A 21,983-nucleotide genomic window follows, 5' to 3' on the forward strand; every position below is an offset into this window, starting at 1 on the left:
CCCACAGTATCATATATGATACATTCAATAAATGTGTATTGATGTGAAAATTCATTTTTTTCCTTTTCGTATGAACGAAGACATTTTAGCCCTAAGTAAAGGCACACACGTGTCTGGAACTTTTATTTGCCTGGAGATATGTTTAGGCTTTGTTGAGTTAAATAAACGAGAAACAGCGTGTAGACATCTGACCTCAAATTAAACAAGGGCAACAAAAAAGAACTGATCAGATCCTAACATTCAAATTTCCGCGCACTCCCCCAGCCGGTCTACCTTCTTCTCTAGATCGTTCTCATCGTGAAGCTGTGTATGGCTGGGATACAGTAGACCATCCCCGGTGGCAGACCGAGGATAAAGCTACATTTTTGAGCGTATCAGAAAGAAATCACAAAGAAATAAAACACAAACGTCCAAGGGCATCGATATTTTGATACAAGAAATCTTGCATTTCTCCTTAAAAGTATCTTCCTAGCAATGAATTTGTATTTAGAGGTGAAGCCGATTTAAGGTGAAGCAGAGTTAAGGTGATCAATGAAAGCTGGTTTTCTCTAAGCTGGATTTCCAACATTCTGTGTTGCACAGTGCAGTATGACCATCTGCAGAGAAAGTACGGTTACAGCTCCCCCTGTATACTCCCCTCCACCACGACCGCCTCCTTCCCGAGTCGTGCATCCTCCTCGCCACGCTCGATGTCTCCCTCCCCTCTAACATTGGGCAATGCCACGCGCTCTTCGGCGGCCACCTGTGCGGCGCACTAGAGATGTCATCTCTACCGATCCCTCGTGTGTGCTCATTGCTCCTGGCATAGGGGTCGCGCATCTGTCCCTATAATTTCACACAAGAAATCCCCAATATAGCTACACCGTAACATAGCAAATCCCCCATGAGAGCAAGATTTCTCGATGTCCTTTGGAATGGCTGTAATTTTCTCCATGTTTCTATTTTGTTTAAAAAGTACCTATCACTAGAAGTTTTCCTTTTTCAAGCATGGACCTCCCTCAAAAGCTGCCCCACTGGAAGCGTCTGCTGCCTGGAGCTCTTCTGGGAAGTCAGTCAAAGAGATACGGGGGATTCCCATAACCCGTCTGGGCCAAACTTATCTGGTGCGTTTCGTTTTATGCACGAAAGAGGTTGAAATGGCCCTCGTCATCTGTTACCGCATTAGTCAGTGACTTCCATTATCATCTTTATTTGTTGATCCACATTGCTGGTCCACCACTACCACGACTTCCCTCAAGATCACATCTCCAGGATTGTTAGCGGGTAAGAGGGCTTGGCCGTATCTAGCGCCGACCGGCCTACCACGAAGCGACAAACCAGGGAGGTATGGCCACGTTTATACGCAGGAAAAGAGAACTGTGCTCAGCGAAATAATAGTCTTATTATACACCAATTACCTGGCGTTACTTTCAGTTGTTTGCCTAGGTCTTTGTTTTTCACTTTTTGCCGCATCCTTTCTATTCTGAAGCGTAACATCTTTCACATTTTTTTCCCTGTAGCTCTTTGTGCTGGCCTACTGGGTCATCATTCATATACAAAAGACGGCGATCTCAGTTGGGGCCCTATGTAACCATATGCTGTTCACTGTTCTCCTTTATGATTTGCGCAGCCTACAGTTCATTTCTTTATTTCTTCTCGAATACGTTTCATCTACCACTAAGTATACGCCTGATTTTACTCTTGTGGCTCTGGTCTGACTTGTTATATCCAGAATTACTGCTCGTTTTCTTCATACCTAATTACCCAGAATAACAGTCTGTCTGACTTCTTACCTTCAAGAAGTACAGCAGCATTCCCCATAATTTACTTTTTCCCGCGATAAAGCGTTGCGAACAATTACTGTCCGCCCAGCACCCGCATGCTGAGTAAGACAACGCCATCCACCAATCTGTAGTCGCTTAGTTCTTGCCCATATAGCAGCATTCATTTTTCTCTTAATCTAATCTTCATAATGCGCTCTCTAAGCAATGCAAGGATAATTTCGCACGAATTAGTTTGCCTTCGCTGACGCATTTCTTAACCGCGAACTTCGTACTTCTGCGATGAACGATTACCGGGTTCGTAGATTCATTTATCTCCAACCTGGCTACTTAGTACCGTCGCAAGCAAATATACTTGCACGGATTCAGCCCACGGCGCTGACGTCCTGTTGAGCATAGTTTTAATTAGGGTACAGACAGGTGTCTTCACAATTTTTCCTCCCACACGCACGAACATACTCCCATCACTGATCTTGATGAGCTGCATGTACTTATCCAGTTTGCCCTCCCCTACTCCTAATTAGGGCTGGATTGAAGTACGGTGAAGCAGTCCTAGGATTCCTGCTCCAGAAGCGTCGGATGCTGCATGATGTGCATAAGAAACTTAAATGAGATTAACAATAATGTAACACCAGGAGCTCAGAATGGAATCCTTGGTCTTCTGCCTAAACCTGCCAAACGGCTTTGTAGAGATTCACTGCTTACTGGTATACATGCACGTGCCCTCAACTGGTAACGGGCAACATTTAACCCCGTAGAATTAGGACAGACTTTGCTCGACCGCGCAGATTTTGGCTAGAATTATACATTGCATGATATGCTCGAGTACAAATTTTATTAGATGTATATATTTCACGTGTCTTCAGTGCTATGACCTCCCTCAGTGAAACTTTCATTTGAAATATATATTTCACGTGCCTTAGCGATTCTCCACTGGTCCCCTATTGAATATTCCTTGTAACTTAAACCATGCATACTTAATTCGTATGCATGCACAGAAAGGCCATCCTCACAAGCCTGTCTGTTTTGACTCTCCCCCTCAAGAACAACCGCTACCCCAAGAGCTAAATCCGAATCGTCGGGATTTGTGGTGCAACACCTCGTCAATTATTCTACCGTCCAGTTAAGGTTAGGCTCACGGCCGTTCTCGAATAGGTACCCAGACATTGCGGTTTGAACAAACTTGCGAAATCTACTTATCAGAAATTATTCCGCTGGTAAGGTTTTAGAGAACACCTCGGCGCTCTTTCACAACTGATTAGAATTGGAAATGCGGGCGAAGATATTATCACTTGTTGCAATAACAAGCACGTTTTGGGCCCTCTCAAGCTGAGACCTCAGTATACTGTCTAATGCATACATTCCATACTGAAATAGAAGCAATGTCCTAACATTGGGGTAAGACATCGCCATAGTAAAACAAGCATTCACATGATATAAGATATCAAAGTCAGCCATTTGCAAATTTGTCCTTCAAGACCGGTGGATTTGATTATGTCATGGAACCATCAGAACACAATATTCCAGAAGGCACAGGTGAGGTACAAGGGAAGGAACTTGTAATTGCATGTTTGACAGTCATAAACAAGAAATCTTTGTGATCCCAAAATATTATGGACTATCTGCGCATAGCCACAATTTCGCAGCAAATGAACTGGTAAGTCAACACGGTCACAAAGGATAATATTATTAAACACGGGGCTACGCGTACACGGCATGCCAGCTAAAAACGTATTTAGAAGTTATTAACAATAATGTACTCAGCCCGTTAGTAGGAAAGAATCTACGCGAAATACAGAGCAGGACCTTCATTACCTCAAAATATTAAAACGACCAGAAAATGTTTCAAAATATTCAAAGGAGCACAAATGACCTAAATGCCCCTGCGTCTACTGACTACGACGGTTCAAACGATCAGCTTTTTCGTGAAGGATTCGTTCGCTGTCGTTGGCGCTGTAGTGTTTCAGAGTTCTGGGGACGCGACGGTCGTCATCCGTGAGAACAAGAAAGCTTCGCTTTAAATCCAAAGTTCGTCGACAGTGTCTGAGTTGCGCAACGGGATAGCCGTCGGCTTCATAACGAGGGGCATCCACGTTCGATTCCGTCAACGTAAAGCGTTTTTTATTCACTTGATACGCCCTCACTTATCATCATCATGGTTTTGTAAAATCCGTTTTGTGAAGTTGGCGTTCGTGCAGTGCGTTCTCGCGACGGGACGGTCGCTATCACTGGGGCGTAGAGAGCTTGGCTTTCAAATTAGCGAAGAAATGATTCATAATTGTTGGGAACAAGAAGTGGAGCAATCAAAATAAAAGAGACGCAAAAGGTTACTATTAACTCGATAACGATACTAATTTACGCTCATATTACTTTCGGGAAACTATTTCTTCGAACATCTGTAAAAAACAACAAATACTGTGTTCACTAACATATCAGCCTGTAGCCTGTTAGTACTTTAGTATAGAGCGTTGTCGTTTAACACGATTGTACAACCTTTTATTGATCCGACGTTTCCGCATTTTCGGAGTTTCCTTGTTCTCTGAGAAACATTGTAACAACTTTGACGTATCGATAATTTTCCCGTTAGCTCTAGCTAACTTCGTTGCAGTTCAGATTCTCACAGCTGCTTCAAATTAGTGAGACCAAAGTGACAGGCGGTTGGGTTTCACCATGATGAAAACAAGGTGCCCATGCGCTAAAAGCTGCTGGCCTGGTTTCTTTTTGGCCTGGACACTTTTTGAAAAGCCCAATAACAAAAACTTAATCTAACCCACAAGATTTTTTTGTGTGTGTGGTCAGCGGATTTGTGCTATTTGTGTTTGCACCATTCGCGTGTCATGGCTAGACTAGTTGTTTCGTATTATATTTTTGGCACTAATTTTGTTTTTCACTCTACCTGAAACGGACAATGTCTTATTGCAAAAGCGATTCCTCCACGAGCTGCTTTTTACGAGAACATTTATTATTCAACTGTAATAACAATCGGCTCATGTTTGGTAGATTTTTGTTATGGCCCAGCGCTTCATAAAGTGGAATCAAAATGCGATGAAGGAATTTTTAGCGCTGAATACAGCCTGCCAGAAGCGCTTAACATCGACCATAGGGGGGAGAAAATGGCCGAGTTTGACTTTCCTCGCATTCGACACAATACAAGTTGCAATGTTTACGGTTCAAACTAGTGAATGTTGGAGTTCTACCTTCTGCGGAACCCTGCCCCATTCATCTGCTATTTGACACCGCGAGTTCTAAAGCCACAGGACAGCGCCCAAGGCAGTCCGTTGGCCTTTTGTCGGCAAATGAAAGGCGAACCCATTAAATTCAGGCTAATCTGCCACCCGTTTGTTCGCTAAACAGCAAACGCATTCGCTGATTTCAATGCTGCGTTTTTCACTTCACACTCCTGTGCAGAAAACTTTGAGGGCGGGTGAAATAAGGCCAGATTCATTCATTCATTCATTCAGTCAGTCAGCCAGTCAGTCAGTCAGTCAGTCAGTCAGTCATTCATTGATTGATTCATTCATTCATCCATTCCTTCATTCATTCATTCATTCATTCATTCATTCATTCATTCATTCATTCAAGAAAAACGAAAACTGTAGTATTTTCTACTGCACAAAAATCATTACTTCGGATTTGAACCAATACCTTGGATCAGAGAACGTATAGGTTGTAAAAGAAGTCAAAACCGTGGGAGTAACCTTCCTTGACCATTTATTTTTGGACACACACGTTCAACGCGTGGGAGGAAGCTTGGCTAAGGCTTGCGGTATTCTTTCCAGACTGCGACATGTTATCCCCACCAAAACGAGACTGCTTCTATATAACGCACTCTTTACCCCCCCCCCCCCCCCCAACTAATTTACTGCCATCTTGCATGGGGCGCCACATCTCAAGCAAACATAACTAAATTATTTTTACTCCAAAAGAAAGCGCTTCACCATATTGCAAACGTTTCATACGACGCCCACACTGCAGAACGTTTTTTCAGAATTTAAGGTACTGCCTCTGTCGAGCTTATATAATTACACTCTTGGGATGAAATACAAACAGGCTGTCTATTACAATAACAAATGTTTCCTGAGTTTATCCAACCTTACACCACCTTTAGAAGTTCTGTATAGTAAAATCCTTGGATGATTCATTTCTCACGTACAAACCCTGCATTTCGCAGGCTGCATGCCAAGTCTTACATAACTTAGCTAGCAAAAAATATCGACATAAGTATTATCTCAACCAAAAATGGAAAGAGAACATCGTCGAAATAGGCATTTGGTTATAACACGAATATATTTCTGACGGCCATGCACACCGCAATTATATTCTTTTGAATGGATTTCTCTCCGAAACATTTCCTATATTGCAATTTGTTTTTTTTTTTCTTTTTTGCATTCACCGAAAGGGTTTTCCTTTAGTTTGTTACATGAGCCTATTATTTCTCGGGCTGTATGTTTTACTACACAGGTTGTTTGTTCTTCCACCTCGTATTTTCCCCCCTTTTATGGATGTGCATTAGTACCTACCATTGCACCGGGTATACAGTGACTAGGTACATTAAACATATATCTGTAATATTTTATTTCGCTGTATGTATATGTAATGCGTGTGTGCATCTACTTTCTTATTATATATGTATATCCGAGTGTATGTATATGTATGTATGTATAACCGAGTGTATGTATATCCGACTGCTTATGTGCATTTTTAATTGTATTCAGATGCATACACGTGTACATTACTTTTTTGTATATGTTTTTTTTATCCAATTTCTGTAAAAGTTCAACCATTTGTATTCATTTTTTGCTGTTCTTTTTGCTGTCAGATAAAGGACAGAAACCCTGTCAAGTTGATTCTGAGCAGCTTTTTGATTCTGCCCTTATTATTTCAAATTTGTAAGAGATTGTACGAGAATTGCAACCACTCAATGGATTGTTCAGCTAAAATATGCGAATAGAAGCCTGACTAGTTCCAGGAGTCGTAGTAGGTGGGAAACAAACGACGCTCTAACATAGTTCATCCACTTTTTGCAAAGGTGCTAATAAAATGACACTTCACAGTATTAAAACAAGACATTACACGAGTTCTTCAAGGAACAAAAATTTCAGAGTAAATTCTTGTGTTCACGTCGCTACAACAGCACTGAAGATTGTTAAAACCATTGTAGAGCTACCTGAGGTGTGCACCATCGGGGTTTCTGGGCATGAAACGGTAATGAGGCGGCTCGCACCGCTGCCGTAGCGTGCATACAGCCCATTCCCCGAGCCGGAACGTTCTTAGCTTCTTTTTCTGGAAGCAGTACTGTCTCCCTGATGGTACCTTTCTGTAACAGAAATTCCGCAGTTACATGCAGAAGCAGGGACCACTAAGTACAAAAAGAATTCAAGGGCAACCATCTACTCCACGCAAGTGTACAAAATCTAAGGCGATGTGCTGGAGCATTATCTCACTTTGCCGGCTTACTGAACATCACGTTCGCGCGCTCATAAATGTTACACGTTTCACAACTGTATGCATTTGCTGTAGCGGGGCAGCGCGTAGGCATCGAGTACCTCGATTGATTTCATGATTTACCCAAGTGAGCTAATTAATGATCACAAAAATCAAACTTTAGAATGTCCAAGGAAAACAGCAAGACTAAAATTTTATTTCGGTCTAGCCAGCAAAAAAAGCGTACTAGACCTATCAAACATCCTTGCTCCGTTATATTCGCGCCTAACCAGATGGTATCATGCCCAAAACGTCACTCCTATCTTTGCCCCTACTAACAATAGAAGATAGGCTTTCTTTCCTCGCAAATTAACAGATTGGAACGAACTACCACATCAACTCTTTGAGTCTGGAAACGTTTTAGGATGTACGTAGAATTTTTGAGAAGTATGACTTTGATCTTGTACCATAATATGTCACACATTTCCTGATTGTTTTCGGCCACGTCCGATATTGTTTCCTTGTTAAGTCATGTTTCTTTGTCTTGTATAACTTCATTTACATTGATTTATTGACCACGTAGTTTGACCAACGTTCTCAGTAGATAGAGGGAGTACTACTTAGGATAGCACGAGAATTTATTGTTGTGCAGGCAGCTGTTTCCAGAAGAGGTATGTCGGATAATTTCCCTGAACGTCAAGTTGTAACTTCGATCCAAATTAAGCATGCTCGACTTCGGAAGGTTAGCGCCGAGTACAAGACTTTCGTAGTTCGCTCCTGCGCCGAGTTCTTCATGCGTTCAAGGGCGCGTACCATAGCGAGAGCAACCGCCATCTCTGCCGCCCCGAATTGATGCCGTCAGCTCCTGGACGGGATGTCGGGTCAATGATAGGGGGGGGGGGGGGGGGTGCACTTTCCGACTCGGAATCGCAGACGAAATCATAGAGCTCCGTTGCCTCATAGCCTGCTGAGAGATTGTCTAGCCGGCAGCGTGGTTCTGCGAACGTTCGTTCCGTGTCATCAACTGGGCGTGCCATACGCGATAGCACCGACCTTAACTTCACTCCCGTGTATATTTGTCTGGTAAGGCTGCTCACTGCGTCCGCGCTGCTCTCTCGCTGATCAACTGTCATCGGTTCATTTAATTTCCGGACGACGGCCGTCTTATTGCCGTGTCGATTAGATGGCGTAGTCTCGAGTGCGCAGTTCCCATTGCAGATTGCAGACAGCTGAGTCCGTGGCGCAACAGTTCGTTTGCAGCGCACATGCAGCGATAACGTATTACGGTTGAATTTTCCGTTTGTTTGTAAGAAAAAATAGCGTAGAGACACGATAATTCAAACTCGTAGGGAACCAAGGATTTTATTTGAATTATCAGAAGTTCTCATAAATATGACGCGGGAAATGTAATGAAATATTCACATTTATTTATTAATACAACACCCAAACAATACTGAAGTTCTATTCACACATTGAAACCAATCACGAATGAATGACTGCTTTGTCTTTGCATAAGATTTCAAAACAAATATTTTGATGCCGACACGCTTTGCATTGTCGCATGTATGCAGGCAATCGGCATTATTTTTTACAGTTAGGGATATAAGGGTGCAAATGTGCAGCTACAAGCGGCAAATTGAGCAGATATTTCGGCAAAGGCAAGCTAAAAGTAAGAATTACCCCAATTCAGGCAATGGAGTAGTTAGAATTAGGCGGCTTTAAAATACATCGAAAAAATAGTGGGCCGACCACCATTTTAAAATATGTTGGAATCAAATGAAAGTTTGAAGTATTCGTGTTTGAATTATTGCGAGTCTACTGTAAACGCATTGTGATGTGGGGTTTCCGCATGGGCAATGAATGACGGCCATTACACCAATTTAACTAATCCAAAGCAGCGACGCCTCGAGTGATAAGTGTTTCTTTCGGGTTAAGGTGGACTCACCTGTTAAACGTCCTATACGAATCAGTACATCATGGCCCACGGGCTTAAAAACCGTCGTGATCCAATTCGAAAAGTTTTGCAGATCTATAAAAATGCTCCCAACGGGCTAGTTTGCTTATTTCGGAAATGTCCCTCCGGTACTGAAATAAAAAATAAAACTCTGGCATGCAAGGCCGCTAGCGCCATCTCATGAAGACTAGGTAAACTAAAGTGCAATTCTTGTTTATATTTATTTCAGTAAAGATGTACATTATTTCTAAAAGAAGCAAAGTATGCCATTAGGAGCATATTGATGGATTTATAAAACTTTTCATATAGGCGCACGATGCCCCTTAAGCATATGGGTCATGAATTAGTAAGTTCAATAGGAATGTGATCAGGTGAGTTCTCCTTGAACACCAGATTTCACAGTGAAAGGATTAAAGGGACCCTGAACCTTGGCGACAGACGCTTTCTCTCTGATCATTGTGCCTGTAAGTATCACGAAAGCTGTAGGTATCTCATGCGCGAAGTGGCACTGCGTGATTTTTCTCGTCGGTATAGATACACCTACCCCTCTTCGGTTTGCTCTCTGCCATTTTCTTGTATTTGTTGTCGAATGCATGTATTGTGACAGGGAATGCGGAGCCGGCGAAAAGCACCAATATTGCTCCTCTGACGTCACCCAAGAGAACAGACAGGACTTTCAAGAAACACTAGATAAGAATATTTTAGCCACGTTCTCTGGTGTCTGACGAAAAAATACTAATGGTGGTTGTTTTGGGATAATAAGTAGCAACATAAATAAAGTATGGGACGTGCTTATCGACCACGTGCTAAATGCCCCAGAAGTGCTTAAGAAGTAGAAAAGTGTTGCAGAAGCCTTTTAATAAAAGCTGGGGGGAATGCTTCTTGACCGCCAATAATGTTGATAAAAAATTAGAAGGAATCTCCTCTGTAGAGTATGTGACGCTCGCTGTTTTTTTCAAACACGTACAAATCGGTCACTGTCTCTAACTAGGAGTGGGCTGGTACTCGCTACTCGTGCTATTATTTTCTTGCGAAATCCACTTTTTTTTTACAAGCTTCTTGCTGTCGCTGCCCGATCGCTTTCCTTTCTGGGTTTCACAAGATAAGCTCGACATCCCTGAGTTTGTAAAACAATCAGTATTTTGCGCACGGCTCTTGTAACGTGATTGTTCTTGACGTAAGATGCAGTTCATTGTAAGCCCAGGTTCCGCAAGAGTCTTTCTTGTCACTGTAAGGTCTTGTCACTGTAAGATCATTAGAATGTGCTGCTCTACTCTTGTGTGGCCACGGCGACATACACCGTTGTGCTTGTGTGTTTCGTCGCTTTAAGCTTCTGCCTATGCGTAAACGTAGGTATCAATGTGCCGTAGTTCTAATGTTACGGTGACATACTCTCTTACCTCCAGTATTTCATCAAAAAAATTCATGCAACCAACCTCTAGGCGACTTCTTTCGTATATACAAGGCGAGATCATTAGACAGCTTTTCTCATATACTGCACATTTAGGACGCATCCATAATACGTGGGGGAGCGGGCTCATGTTGCTTCCGCACTGCTACAGTTACAAAATACCTGAGCGCGCCTAGAATTGATGGCTTCAATTACCGAGTTTCTGTACCTATTGACTTGCAGTGCAACTTTGCTTCCATAGCTCTTTTTTTGATGCGGAAGCAACTAAGGACCCAAAGAAAATTGTACCTCATGTGTTTGTACGAAAGAAATTTTGTTATGTCACTTTGCACCTGCGCACCCAGCTTGATCCGGTTGAATGAAATAAACATTTCATAATTAGCGTTTAAAATAAACGTTTGATTATTATGTGTTTATTGCTTGCCTCTAGAGGTATTTACTGGCGAACTATGGCTAGTTTTCTTAATGGAAAGCTGACGTTGCTTCAGAAAGAGTTAATCTATACAGCAGCTCACTGTACCCTACGTCGCATATGCAATTCGTTGGGCACATCAGAATGGAGCAATTTTAAATGTAAAACACGTTCTGACATTGTAGGGCTGCGAATTCACAAAGAAAAAGCTTAAAGCGTTTTGACATTGATTGCCTCTCTTTTATACCGGGTGTTGTCTCCTGTATACAGCGGCACGACCATGACATATTCTAAACAGGTACACCAATTCTCTTGAAACCTCTAAAACTTAAAACACTTGGCCATTTTTTCGTGTTACCGTTTATTTGTGGCTTGCCCCATCTTTCAGTTTTGTTTTAAAATGCACCCCCCGTTACCGAGTAGCCCCAGTTGGCATTTTATACAGCCCCGCACATGAATACAGCTTCACAACGTACTGGTGTTAGAACCATGGTACTTGATGTTTCACCACCGTTGAGCGCAGCACAAACCAGACGAAGGAGCTGACAGGCATGGAAGCGCCTGTTCTCTGTGTTTTAAGACGTTGATCAGTTGGCAAACACGAATTCAACGATTGCATTGCGCGTCCTTATTCTTTCCTCCCTCTCCACAACCACCGCTTTTGCAGTTTCCTTTGTCATTCAACGAGCTATGTGCGCCACTAAGTCTTGGCTAAGCGTCTGGGCCCATGCGCAGGACGCGCTGAAGGTATGGCATTCGCAAAACTGACGGTATGGCATTCACGCAGCCTCCTGCCGGGCTACCGGCTCACCTTCCGTCCCGAGAACGCGGGCCCGGTGGGCACTTCTTCGGCCATCCGCAAGATGACGGCGCTGTGGCAGAGCGGCGTGTCGGCCTTCATCGGGCCTGACGAGAACTGCTACGCAGAGGCGCTGGTCGCCGATGCCTGGAACCTGCCCATGATCACATACGTGAGTGTCCGTCTAATCAACAACCGGAGTTATTGAAAAACAATTAGCAAAGGAGAATTGTCTCGGCGGCTGCACAGAATAATTTAGAGGCGAGGGAAATGACGTTAATGCCTTGTGGAACACGTGGTAGATTACGGGCATTCGTATTCTATATTCGCCATGTCTGACCCGGGGAAAGCGGGCTTTGAAACTATCCCTTCGGATTGGAAAGGAAGGGTTGATGGCAGATATAGCAGTCTTTTAAACGTCTTTCACTTGCGTTGGTAGGAGGTGGGTGGAAGTTGGAGAATGTCACACGGGCTCTCATCCCAGCCTAACATCAAGTGCCATGGAGCCTTGAAGTGCCATGGTACCATGAAGCCATGCCAGGGGCGCTGGAGTTAGGTACCGACGACAGTTGGCACAGAGACGTATAAAAAAACGTACGGCAGCGATGCAGTAGATAGGCCAGATATTCTCGCACGTGTCCTATCGCTACGTTGAAATGCCTAAACCAAGGAAGCCCGCGTGTTTCACGTAGGGCAGCGGCTAGAACGCCAGAAAAATAATTTTGTTGCGCCGATAGCCTCCGGTTACTGTTTTCTTGATTTTGATCACCGCCGATCTCCTAGGGCCCATCAAAACAACGACGTTGAATTTCGGGGTTCCTGGGCGAAACGACAGCTGGCAATCTGTTGCGGCCTGGCTAAACATAAGCACTTGTATATCGTTACCATTCGGGAATACCGGAAATACCGTTGAGAGGGGCTGTTGCGGCTGACGCTGACATGGGCGCTAGCCACTTGATCAGCTTCTCAGCTGGTTATTGTAATCTCTGGGGGACATTAGTGGGTGCACGTGATTGTTCGTTAAGTAGGAGTAGTCGCGGACGCGGTTTGTTTTCATGGTAAGATTATGCTCGTATCGATGCTAAGTTCAGAGGCAATTTAGTGTACTCGACTACCAAACCGATAACAAGCTACGTGCTCACAGAAATGAATGTTATCTCTTTTCTAGACGACTAAATTATTTAGCGGGATTTCAAATTGCTATGTTTTATTTAGGGAAAGCCAAGCAGGCAACGAAAGTGTATAACAGCCGAAGTCGATAGCGAAAATATAAACCGATGATTGCCTTGGAGAGGTGAAAATAACACTAAAAAGGACTTGACTTGAATAAACGTTTTTTGGGGGGGCTAGTCCTGGAGGCGTACCGCTGGGGAATTTCTTAGTACAGAAGTCTCCCTGGATGAGGCTGGCCGTCAAGGGCCGTCTCACCAGGCTAAGATGAAATCGGGGTTCAGAGCTGCGCAGCTGGGCCGTCCACTATCAAGCCAAAGAAATTGACACACTTTTTTTATTTCCTAGGAGTCGCATCACCAGTGTTGCCTATTACAGCGAATTCAGCTTCAACACATTAAAGGTGGTCACTCAGCGTTTACCATGCAAAGCACGGACATTTTTACAACTTTTGTTTCCTGGGAGATCTTTTAAAAATAAAAAAAATGCCAAATTCGCATTTTAGCGGGCTTGTTTTGACGCAAAGCTTTACTTTCGCCAAGTGGTTTCGCTGCGGATACGCAAGTTCACCTTTTTACCGCAGACACACCCCCTGCGACACAACCTTTGAAGAGCATTGCGTGATTCGCCGTGCCCGCTGTCGGCGCGGCGGGGAGGGGGGGGGGGGGGGGGGGGGAATCTTACTGTCGGCTAGGGGAAGTAGCGAGCCCCTGTAATCCAGTGTGGGAGGAGGCCAAAGGCTAGGGGCGGTAACGCGCCCCTGTAATCCAACGTGAGACGAAGCCAGCGGGTCAATTTGGCAACGTAATCACTGCGCTCAAGCGGTACAGTTCGCACGTAGTGTTGGCGTACCATGAAGCAATGGGTAAACCACTACCGAGCCGGGGGCGTGCACACCCCTGTAACCATAGCTTGGGGCTCGTTCGGTTGAACTTGCGAGCTGGTCTGCAGGCCGGGGGTTGTGACAAACCATTATAACCTAACGTCATAGGGGCCAGAGCGTGTAGGTACGGGGAGTTCCACAGGACCTCCTCGAGGAATCGGGGAGGCCGCACAACCCCTGCCCGGGGAGCGTGCAAAACGGCCGCCACTGCGGAGGTGCCTGGTCAACTGGCATCAGGTCCTACGCGGAGGTCGGGCGGTCGGGTGTCAACCCGGCACTTGACAATGCGGTTGATGTAGGAAGGCGTGTCGAGATCGATCAACTATGACTTTCTTTGGCCGGGGGAAGTAACGCACCCCTGTAATCCAGCGTGAGAGGAGGCCGGCGAGTCAAGTTGCGAAGTAGCGAGTGATGCCCGCGTACAGTCGTTTGTAGTTGGAAGTACCGACCTCAATGGACGGGAAACCACTTGGGGCGGGGGACTGGCGATCCTTGTAACCGCAAACTTGGCGGGGCCAGCGACCTGATCGCAAAGTGGTCGGGGGGAGTGACATGCCCTTGTAACCAAATGTCATGGGGCTAGATGTTGTACAGTCCGTATGAGGCCGGGGGGGAGGGGGGGGTTGCACCCCCCTGTAACCTTGCTGCGAGGGGCCTATAGACTGATCTTCTCTATGCCTCAGTGACCAGCTACCACAAGCTACTTGGTGTCTCGTACGGGGAAAACGAGGAAAGGTGAGGTGAGTACACCGACCGGGGAAACTCCCCGGGCTTAGGAACGGCTAGTAGGCCCGGACCGATCTCATCTGCCATATGCAAGGCAATGCCCGAGGACTCTTGTTCCTATGAGCGACAGAGTAGGCAAAAAGGAGGACATAAGAATAGGCCCTTATCCGGACGAAGGGAGCTTGCGAACGGGCCGTTCTGATACCGGGCGCATACAAAATTCCGGTCGTCCGGAGACCGTGAAAAGCAGGTGTTGCAAGTACCCGTGTATAGTGGAAAACGTCACTCGTGATTCGGGAGTACTTGGTGCCTGGCCGTCGCCACGAAATAGGGTGCTTCCTGTCTCCGACGGTTGGGGCCCAGTTATCGGACCCTATGGGTGAGCGGTTACCCGTGGCAGGCACCGCACATTTCGCAATTGGCACTGTCTGATGCCCTCGCGGAGCAAACAGTCTTTAAAAAGAGTCAGACATTTGGATTAGAGCAAAATTGCTCCCCTTATTCCCTTCCTTTCTCCCCAAACCCGTCCCGATGCCCAAGTTCCCGTTCCCAACAACCCACCCCATCCGGCTTCTTCCTAGGGGGGACAAGGGGGGTCCCCCCGGGCCCGTCCCCCTGGCGGTGGGTCGTAAGCTAGCTTTCCCCGTTAATTTCTCTCCACCTTCGGGTGGACAAAATTCTCTTTGCCGGTTGGCCTGTTTTTGTACTGTTGCAATTGGGTTTAACCGGTTATACTACGGTGGTACCGGGGAGCTATAAAAGCTCCATTTACTCGATGTCGGCGCGGCGCACAAGGCCCCGTTTTCAGTCGTTCTGCTCAAGTAGCGGCGGCGGCCGCGACGGGAGCGGTCGCTCAGCTAAGCGGCAGTCGACCAATCCCGCAAGCTCGCACGCATGCGCCGCTTTTGCCGTGAATGAAACTGAGGCCGGGCCTCCTTCTAGGAGAGTTGCACGGGATCGAACGGCTTTGAGCCGTGGTCGGCAATACAGCTATGTCAAAGGTTAACCAAGCGAAAGCAAAAGTCAACCAGACTAAGCCAAGCTTTTGCTTTGCATATCCAATGTTAGGTGAGCTAAGCCGCGGCCATTTTAAGTGTGAATACACTTTATAAGCGACCCCAAACCATCCACCGCCGGCGGCGGCGTCCGCAGTGCTCCTCTATAAAGAAACAGCATCCGGCGCCAGGTTTCGATCCGCGGACTTTGCGGCCGCAGCGCGACGCTCTACCGATCAAGCCACGGACGCGACGGTGATATCAGTGTTGACGCGCCTTATATCTTTAACGCATTCAAACTACGTCGTCAGCGGCGTGCGTTGGCGACTCAGCGGCGTTATAGCGGCTTGATAACTGCGTGGTGTACACGTGATACTACAAACCCGATGGAAGAGATGGAAGAGAAGGCGGCGAGGCGGTGGGCTGCGGGGGCCGAGCGCAAGCGCCGCAAGCGGGCCGACAACCGTGCATTCGCACTTTCACATTCTCCCCCTCGGGGAAATGCGGGGGAATTTTTTGCCAACAGATGGCTAGATTTGTAGTGATCAGGTTACTTTTTGAGAGCGTACTTAGGTAATGCGAGAAGTATTGCAGCCGGAGATTTATCAGCAGCATTTGGATGTAAAACACACAAAGAAAGAGTAAATAAGGGACTACAAAACGATGAAGGTGTGCAATAATAACTAAGTGACACGAAGCACTTGTAAATAATCGAATAGAGCAAAAAAAGTGCGACACAAAGCAAGACGACCAGACAGGTGGTGCTTTCAAATGGTGCTTTCCCCTCTATAATGCTGTATGCCCTGAGGGTACAATAAATAAATAAATAAATAAATAAATAAATAAATAAATAAATAAATAAATAAAAATTTTCGCAGTTGCAAATTCTGTATGCAATCAAGGACACTGAGGCACATTATTCTTGAATGCACCCTGATACTTGCCACCTCCAACCCCTCCCCATTCCCCCGAGCAGTGGGAGACGCTGCTGTCCAGCTCCCTCTTTTGCAATCAGCTCCTGCTGGTTGAGACAGCTGAGCATCATGGACGGAACAAGGCTACCTCTAAGAAGGCTTCACTCCCACAAGGCTCTATTATATAAAGAATTTTTTTATCTCTCTCTCAACCCAGCAAACGCATGCATCGTCGTACGCACGGCGTCCGTCCCATAAAAAAAACGAGTCACACATTCTGTAACCAAACGATCCACAAAGTCGAGCAAGCAGGCCAACGAAACCGAAATTCAATCCCTTATGAAAAGTACGACACGGACCGGTCGCTAACGCTCTTCCTGTCAACCACGCTAATGTGAAACGACTCCAGTGATTCCCCTGTAGTCGAGTGACGGCTCTACCGGGAGTCTTAATTTTCCCATGTTCCGATTCCCATCTGCACAAAAAACAAGGTGCAGAGATAGTGCACTACGCCGCTTTCTGCAAACTCTGTTCGCGGGCGCTGCTGCTGAAGAAGCTACCATTTTGACTTCTATAAGCTTTTCCAGTTAGCCATGGTATTTATTGTGTTCTTGAGTGGAGTGTTGTCCGAAAATATAGGCATGCCTCGGAGGTCAAGCGTGCACTGGTTAAAGGGGCTCAGTCAGCAATCTGCATTTTATCTCAACTCTACTCAGTGAAATAATCTCACAACCACACAACAAATTTCACATGGCTCTGTTGTTCCCGCGGATGCATCAACTGCACTAAGAAGAAATTAGTGGAAGATTTTTTCAGAATGCGCAAGCATCTTTCCTGGCAGCTTGGCCCGATCTGCACGCCTTGCTCGTGCTTCAGATGTACGCCCCACCGCTTTTCTCGCTCTCCCCTCGTACAGCATGCCAATAATGCTTTGCGCTCTAAGGGCCTCAGTGGTCATGTTTGCTCGCTTTAGCAGCGGCATACACTGCCTGTCCCCCTTTTAGGGGCGAAGCCCCTCAGGGGCTGCGGCTGTTGGCGTCTCCTGTCACCGTCGCCGTAATCGTATTTCGTCTCATGTAGTCACGGTACAAAAAAACCCGGAAACTCGCTTACGCCTTGCGCTAGAACGTAACGCGTACAAAAAAAAACACCTGTACACTCGTTTACGACTCGCGGTGGTGTGCTTCGTACTTCAAAGACACGAGACTTTTACAGAAAAGCTGTGTACCTCTACCCCCAACAGTTTCATCTCCGTTTGCAAAAACGTCAAGGCGCCAAGAATACATTTATACACTGCAGCCTTGGCCCTTTCCCAGGTTTCACGTTGCTGGAGATGGCCCGGGATTTTTTGTTGTCTACCAATATCGATGTTTCATCGGCTGTATTTCCATTGAATCTTTTTTGTCGCCTACTCAGCCTGCACTCACTCAACACTCAATTTAAAACGAGTATAAACGATGTCGAAGCGCGTCGAGACGCCGTTCATCGGGCGGTAACGCGGGGCAGCGGTACAGCCGCGCTTCTACTTGACGTTTACATAGCAATTGGGTCCCAGTGAAGTGAACGAAGCGCCATCGCAAATAATGCCGCTGCCAGTTCTGCCCCACGTCACCACTCTTCGCACGGCCTCGGTCATCCTCTGTTTTTCTCTCATTTTCTGTCGTATGATAGACGGTGAACACGCAAGACAAATGCCCTATCTATTGTTCATGCAATAAAAGCAGATGATCCCAGCTCGGCTGTCCTCCACGTTTTTGCTCGCTGCTGGCGCTGAAACAAGTACAACGTCACCGCTATCCTTTCGTCCATGTGTGTGCCACACTTGCCTCGCTCCAATGTGTAACCGTCTTCTGGCTAGTAGTTTTCCAGTTTGGCTGTAATTCTAGATGTGTATCGGCTTGCATTCGTAGAAAAATGCGTAATCTACGACGTTAAAGGAGTACTGACACGAAATTGCAAAGCTGAGATAACTATGGAAAATGCTTCCTTTTTATCGGGAGATATCTCCCAGCAAGCTTCAACAGCAACCATTCAGCGTAACATATTTTACATTTTTTTTAATCTACGCCCTCACGAGAAAGCTCAGATCAGGCCGACATGACATCATCTGCTACTTGCCCCAAACTGCCGACGTCGGGGCTCCCGTGACGAAACCGATGCGCTAGCTGTGGCTGGCGCACGCTGCTCCGGCGTGTGTACACATCATGGTTTTGGGACTGACGTCACGCTGCTTGGGCGCGTGGGACCGGATCTGGGCGCGCGCTGCGTTCGCTCGCCCGCGCTTCCAGATCGGCAGCGGTACGGCAAGAATGCTGAGGTCACTTGATACCTCCTCTCATGGCGGCCGCTCGGCGTTCGTTTTATCGAAACCGAAAGTGACACGAATAAACGACGCCGTAAATTCATGTTTACGCTGCGCTTGACCGTCTAATGTGTCATTCTATGATTAGTGGGCTGGTAGGCACGCATAGCAGCGAAGAAAACCTAACACGAAAATTTTGTGTCAGTACTCCTTCAAGGTCAATAATCATTGCAATAGTTTAAAAATATGTGAATGGAGCTTCACAATGTGCAAGTATAAGAAACATTCAAAACATCAACAAAGAAAGCGTGATACGGTGCCCTCAGTAGGAATACATGGACACATGGCTTTTAAGGATTTAGCCCCAGGCCCTTCATGTTTTCAGAAAATGTATTGCGCTCACGCGAAACACTAAAGTAAGGCAAAGGAAAAGATGCGACAAAATAATTGTGAAACAAAGAACAAACTAAAAATCAACAATTACCTAACATAAGCCCAAAGGTATATCTTATCCAGCACGCCCCAGTGAACAACTAAGGAAAAAGAAGTAAAAAAAAGTTATTGAAAATAAAAAAAAAATAAAATTGAACGGACAAAGTCACAAAGGTCTATCCGAGCTGTTTCTTGAATGCCAATAAGAAAACGTTAGCTTGCCGAGACGGAGAAGCTCAAGAAGAATTCTTAACGCGTTAGTAGGCAATTCTCAGAAATTCTGTACAATTTTTCATCCGCGATGTTCGAAAGGAGCCATTACTTCGCGGCCCCAGGGCAGTAGTGCCTGCAGACATTGTGAGCGCGCAAAACTACGATAATACCTTAAACGGTAACGACAGATATAAAAGGATCTCGTGTTGCTGTGTGTGAAAGGTTGCCTTGTGTTGTGTGCCGTACCGGTAAAAGGTTGCCTCGCGACACTTTGCTCCGAGAAAAAAAAAATAAAAAATGTGCATTCATCTGTACATATAACAACCTCGCTGTTGTCAAGATATCTTTCCAGATTGTGTTCAACGAAGTAGAGAAATTCCCTTCTGAAGCTTGAGACGAAACATGAACCGATACAATGCCTTGCAGTGGCAGCAACAGAACCAAAGGAAGCGAACGACATTGACGGAAAGCAGACAGGCTTCGCACATATCCGACATCCTCCCAGTCCGTACGACTTTTATTTTCGCCTTTTCGGCAACGTTGAATAAGGAAAATAGCAACCTGACAACACGTACTCTCAGGTAAACGTTGGTGAAGAAAGAGATAAAGAAGCTTTTGAACTAAAATTCGAGACAAGGCAAGAAATTGTTTACGACAAACCAGACGATCCTCGAACCACCGCGGCACTGTTTAGAGCCCCACATTTTAGAAAGGCGGCCCACATCTCAACGCGAAGTACAGAGTAAACCAGATCCTAGATATATTCTCAAATGCCTGAACCAATTCCAACCTTCTCAGGCAAACAACGCGGCACCAGTTCGGTGTTTCGGTGTTTAGACGAAATATATTTCAGGCGACCGTGTATGTACTGCACTGGACAAAAAAAAAACAGGGACAAAAATTTTAAAGCAAAAAATACAAAGAAAAATATTATGATTCTCAAAGTTCGATATAAGCCAGAGATGAGACGGTGAGGACGTGCTATTAGTGGACGCGGTGACCTTAAAAGGGTATTTTAATGAGCTGCATCTTACCTGTGCTCGCCTATGGCGCCGAAACATGGAAGCTCTACGAAAGAGTTCCACTTAAATTGAGGACGGCTCAGCGAGCAATGGCACGGAAGATGGCTGTAACGTTGAAGAACAAGCATACAGCGGAGTGGGTCAGGGAACAAACGCGTGTTAAGGACATATTAGTAGAAATTAAGAAGAAATTGGCGTGGGTAGGTCATGTACTGCGAAGGCAAGATAACCGTTGGTCATTAAGGGTAACAGAGTGGATCCCTAGAGAAGGCAAGCGTTGCAGAGGCGACAGAAAGTTAGGTGGGCAGATGAGATCAATAAGCTTGCGAGGATGAATTGGTCGCAGTTTGCGCAGGACCGGGATAAGTGGATGGAGATCAAAAGGAGAAGCCTTTGCCCTGCCGTGGGCGTAGACAGGCATATGATGGCTATAATAAGACAAATTAAAAAAACGCAGTATTGATTTGTGTTGGTGTACTATTCCTTGTTTGCTTTAAATGTGTCAATGACTGTACACAGTAAGTATGTATTGTAACGTTGTTTCCATTCACAATTATGCGAATGTGAATTTCAACGAGCAAAAAAATACCCAAAGCGATCTCCACTAACGTGAAACCTTGGGAGGGGCGAGGCATGCGGTGTATAAGTGTGTTCTTGGAGCCTTGGTGTTTTTGCTAACGGATATGAAACCGCTGGGGGTAGAGGTATACAACTTTGCTGTAAAAGTTTCTTGTTTTGAAGCATGAAGCTGTCTAACGCAAGGCGTAATCGAGTGTCCCTGGTGTTTTTTCGAGGGTCCGTACCCATTACGGAATGGCTGCGCGGCCATAATATGTTCCTGCTATCTTCGACGAAATGCCTGACGAATCGCTGTCTTCAACAACGCGGAAACACTTGCGTGCTGCTATGCTGGCATTAGAAATATGCTGATGTATGCATGTGTATGCGGTGATTGGTAGGTATTTCTTTGTTCTCTAATTGTTTTCTTGTGATGACGAAAATGCCACCCATGTAGCTGAAACCCATGTTGATTTATTGTATCTTTGTTTGGCTATTTGTATTCGTCTCTTCTGTTTGTTGGTTGTTGTTTGCTTTCCTTTTTTTCTTTCCTCCCTTTAATTTTTCGTCTTCTCTCTTTTTCTCTTTCTTTTTTTCACTTTTTTTGTTTGCTTGTTTTTTTTTTTTACCTTCCTATTCAGTTACCACTGTCAATGAGTGTTTTTTTACAGAAGTGAAGGCCATTGCTGCCGGGCGACGCCGCACAAGCCCACCTGTAGGCTTTGGCGGCCCCATTTTTTGCTTCTGTATGTACTCCTGTATATTAAAAAAACATTATTATTATTATTATTTTAGTACGCGTCACATTCTAGCGCGAGGCGTAAGCGAGTTTCGCGGTGTTTTAGTACCGTGACTAAATGAGACGAGCGACAATGAAGAAGACGTAGGACAACAGGAGACGCCAACATCCCCAGCCCTTAACGGGCTTCGCCCCTAAAACAAGAATGCAAGCGGTCGGAAGGTCCTGTCAACCACGGCCATGACATCCTGAAGTTTAAGCGCGCAGCA

The 21,983-nt window shown here is 45.6% G+C and overlaps 1 protein-coding gene across 1 annotated transcript in view; it reads left to right on the forward strand.

Annotated features, from left to right (window-relative positions):
- Positions 1-21,983, forward strand: part of Gyc32e (Guanylyl cyclase at 32E) — a 258,216-nt gene that overhangs the window by 152,160 nt on the left and 84,073 nt on the right. The window contains exon 4 of the mRNA XM_077671235.1: positions 11,749-11,932. Within this exon, the coding sequence (XP_077527361.1) occupies positions 11,749-11,932 (184 nt within the window). The remainder of the gene's footprint in view (positions 1-11,748; positions 11,933-21,983) is intronic.

The sequence above is a fragment of the Haemaphysalis longicornis genome, unplaced genomic scaffold (assembly GCF_048455015.1).
Source record: "Haemaphysalis longicornis isolate Haplotype H1 unplaced genomic scaffold, Haemaphysalis longicornis Haplotype H1 scaffold_5, whole genome shotgun sequence".
NCBI classification, from domain to species: domain Eukaryota; kingdom Metazoa; phylum Arthropoda; class Arachnida; order Ixodida; family Ixodidae; genus Haemaphysalis; species Haemaphysalis longicornis.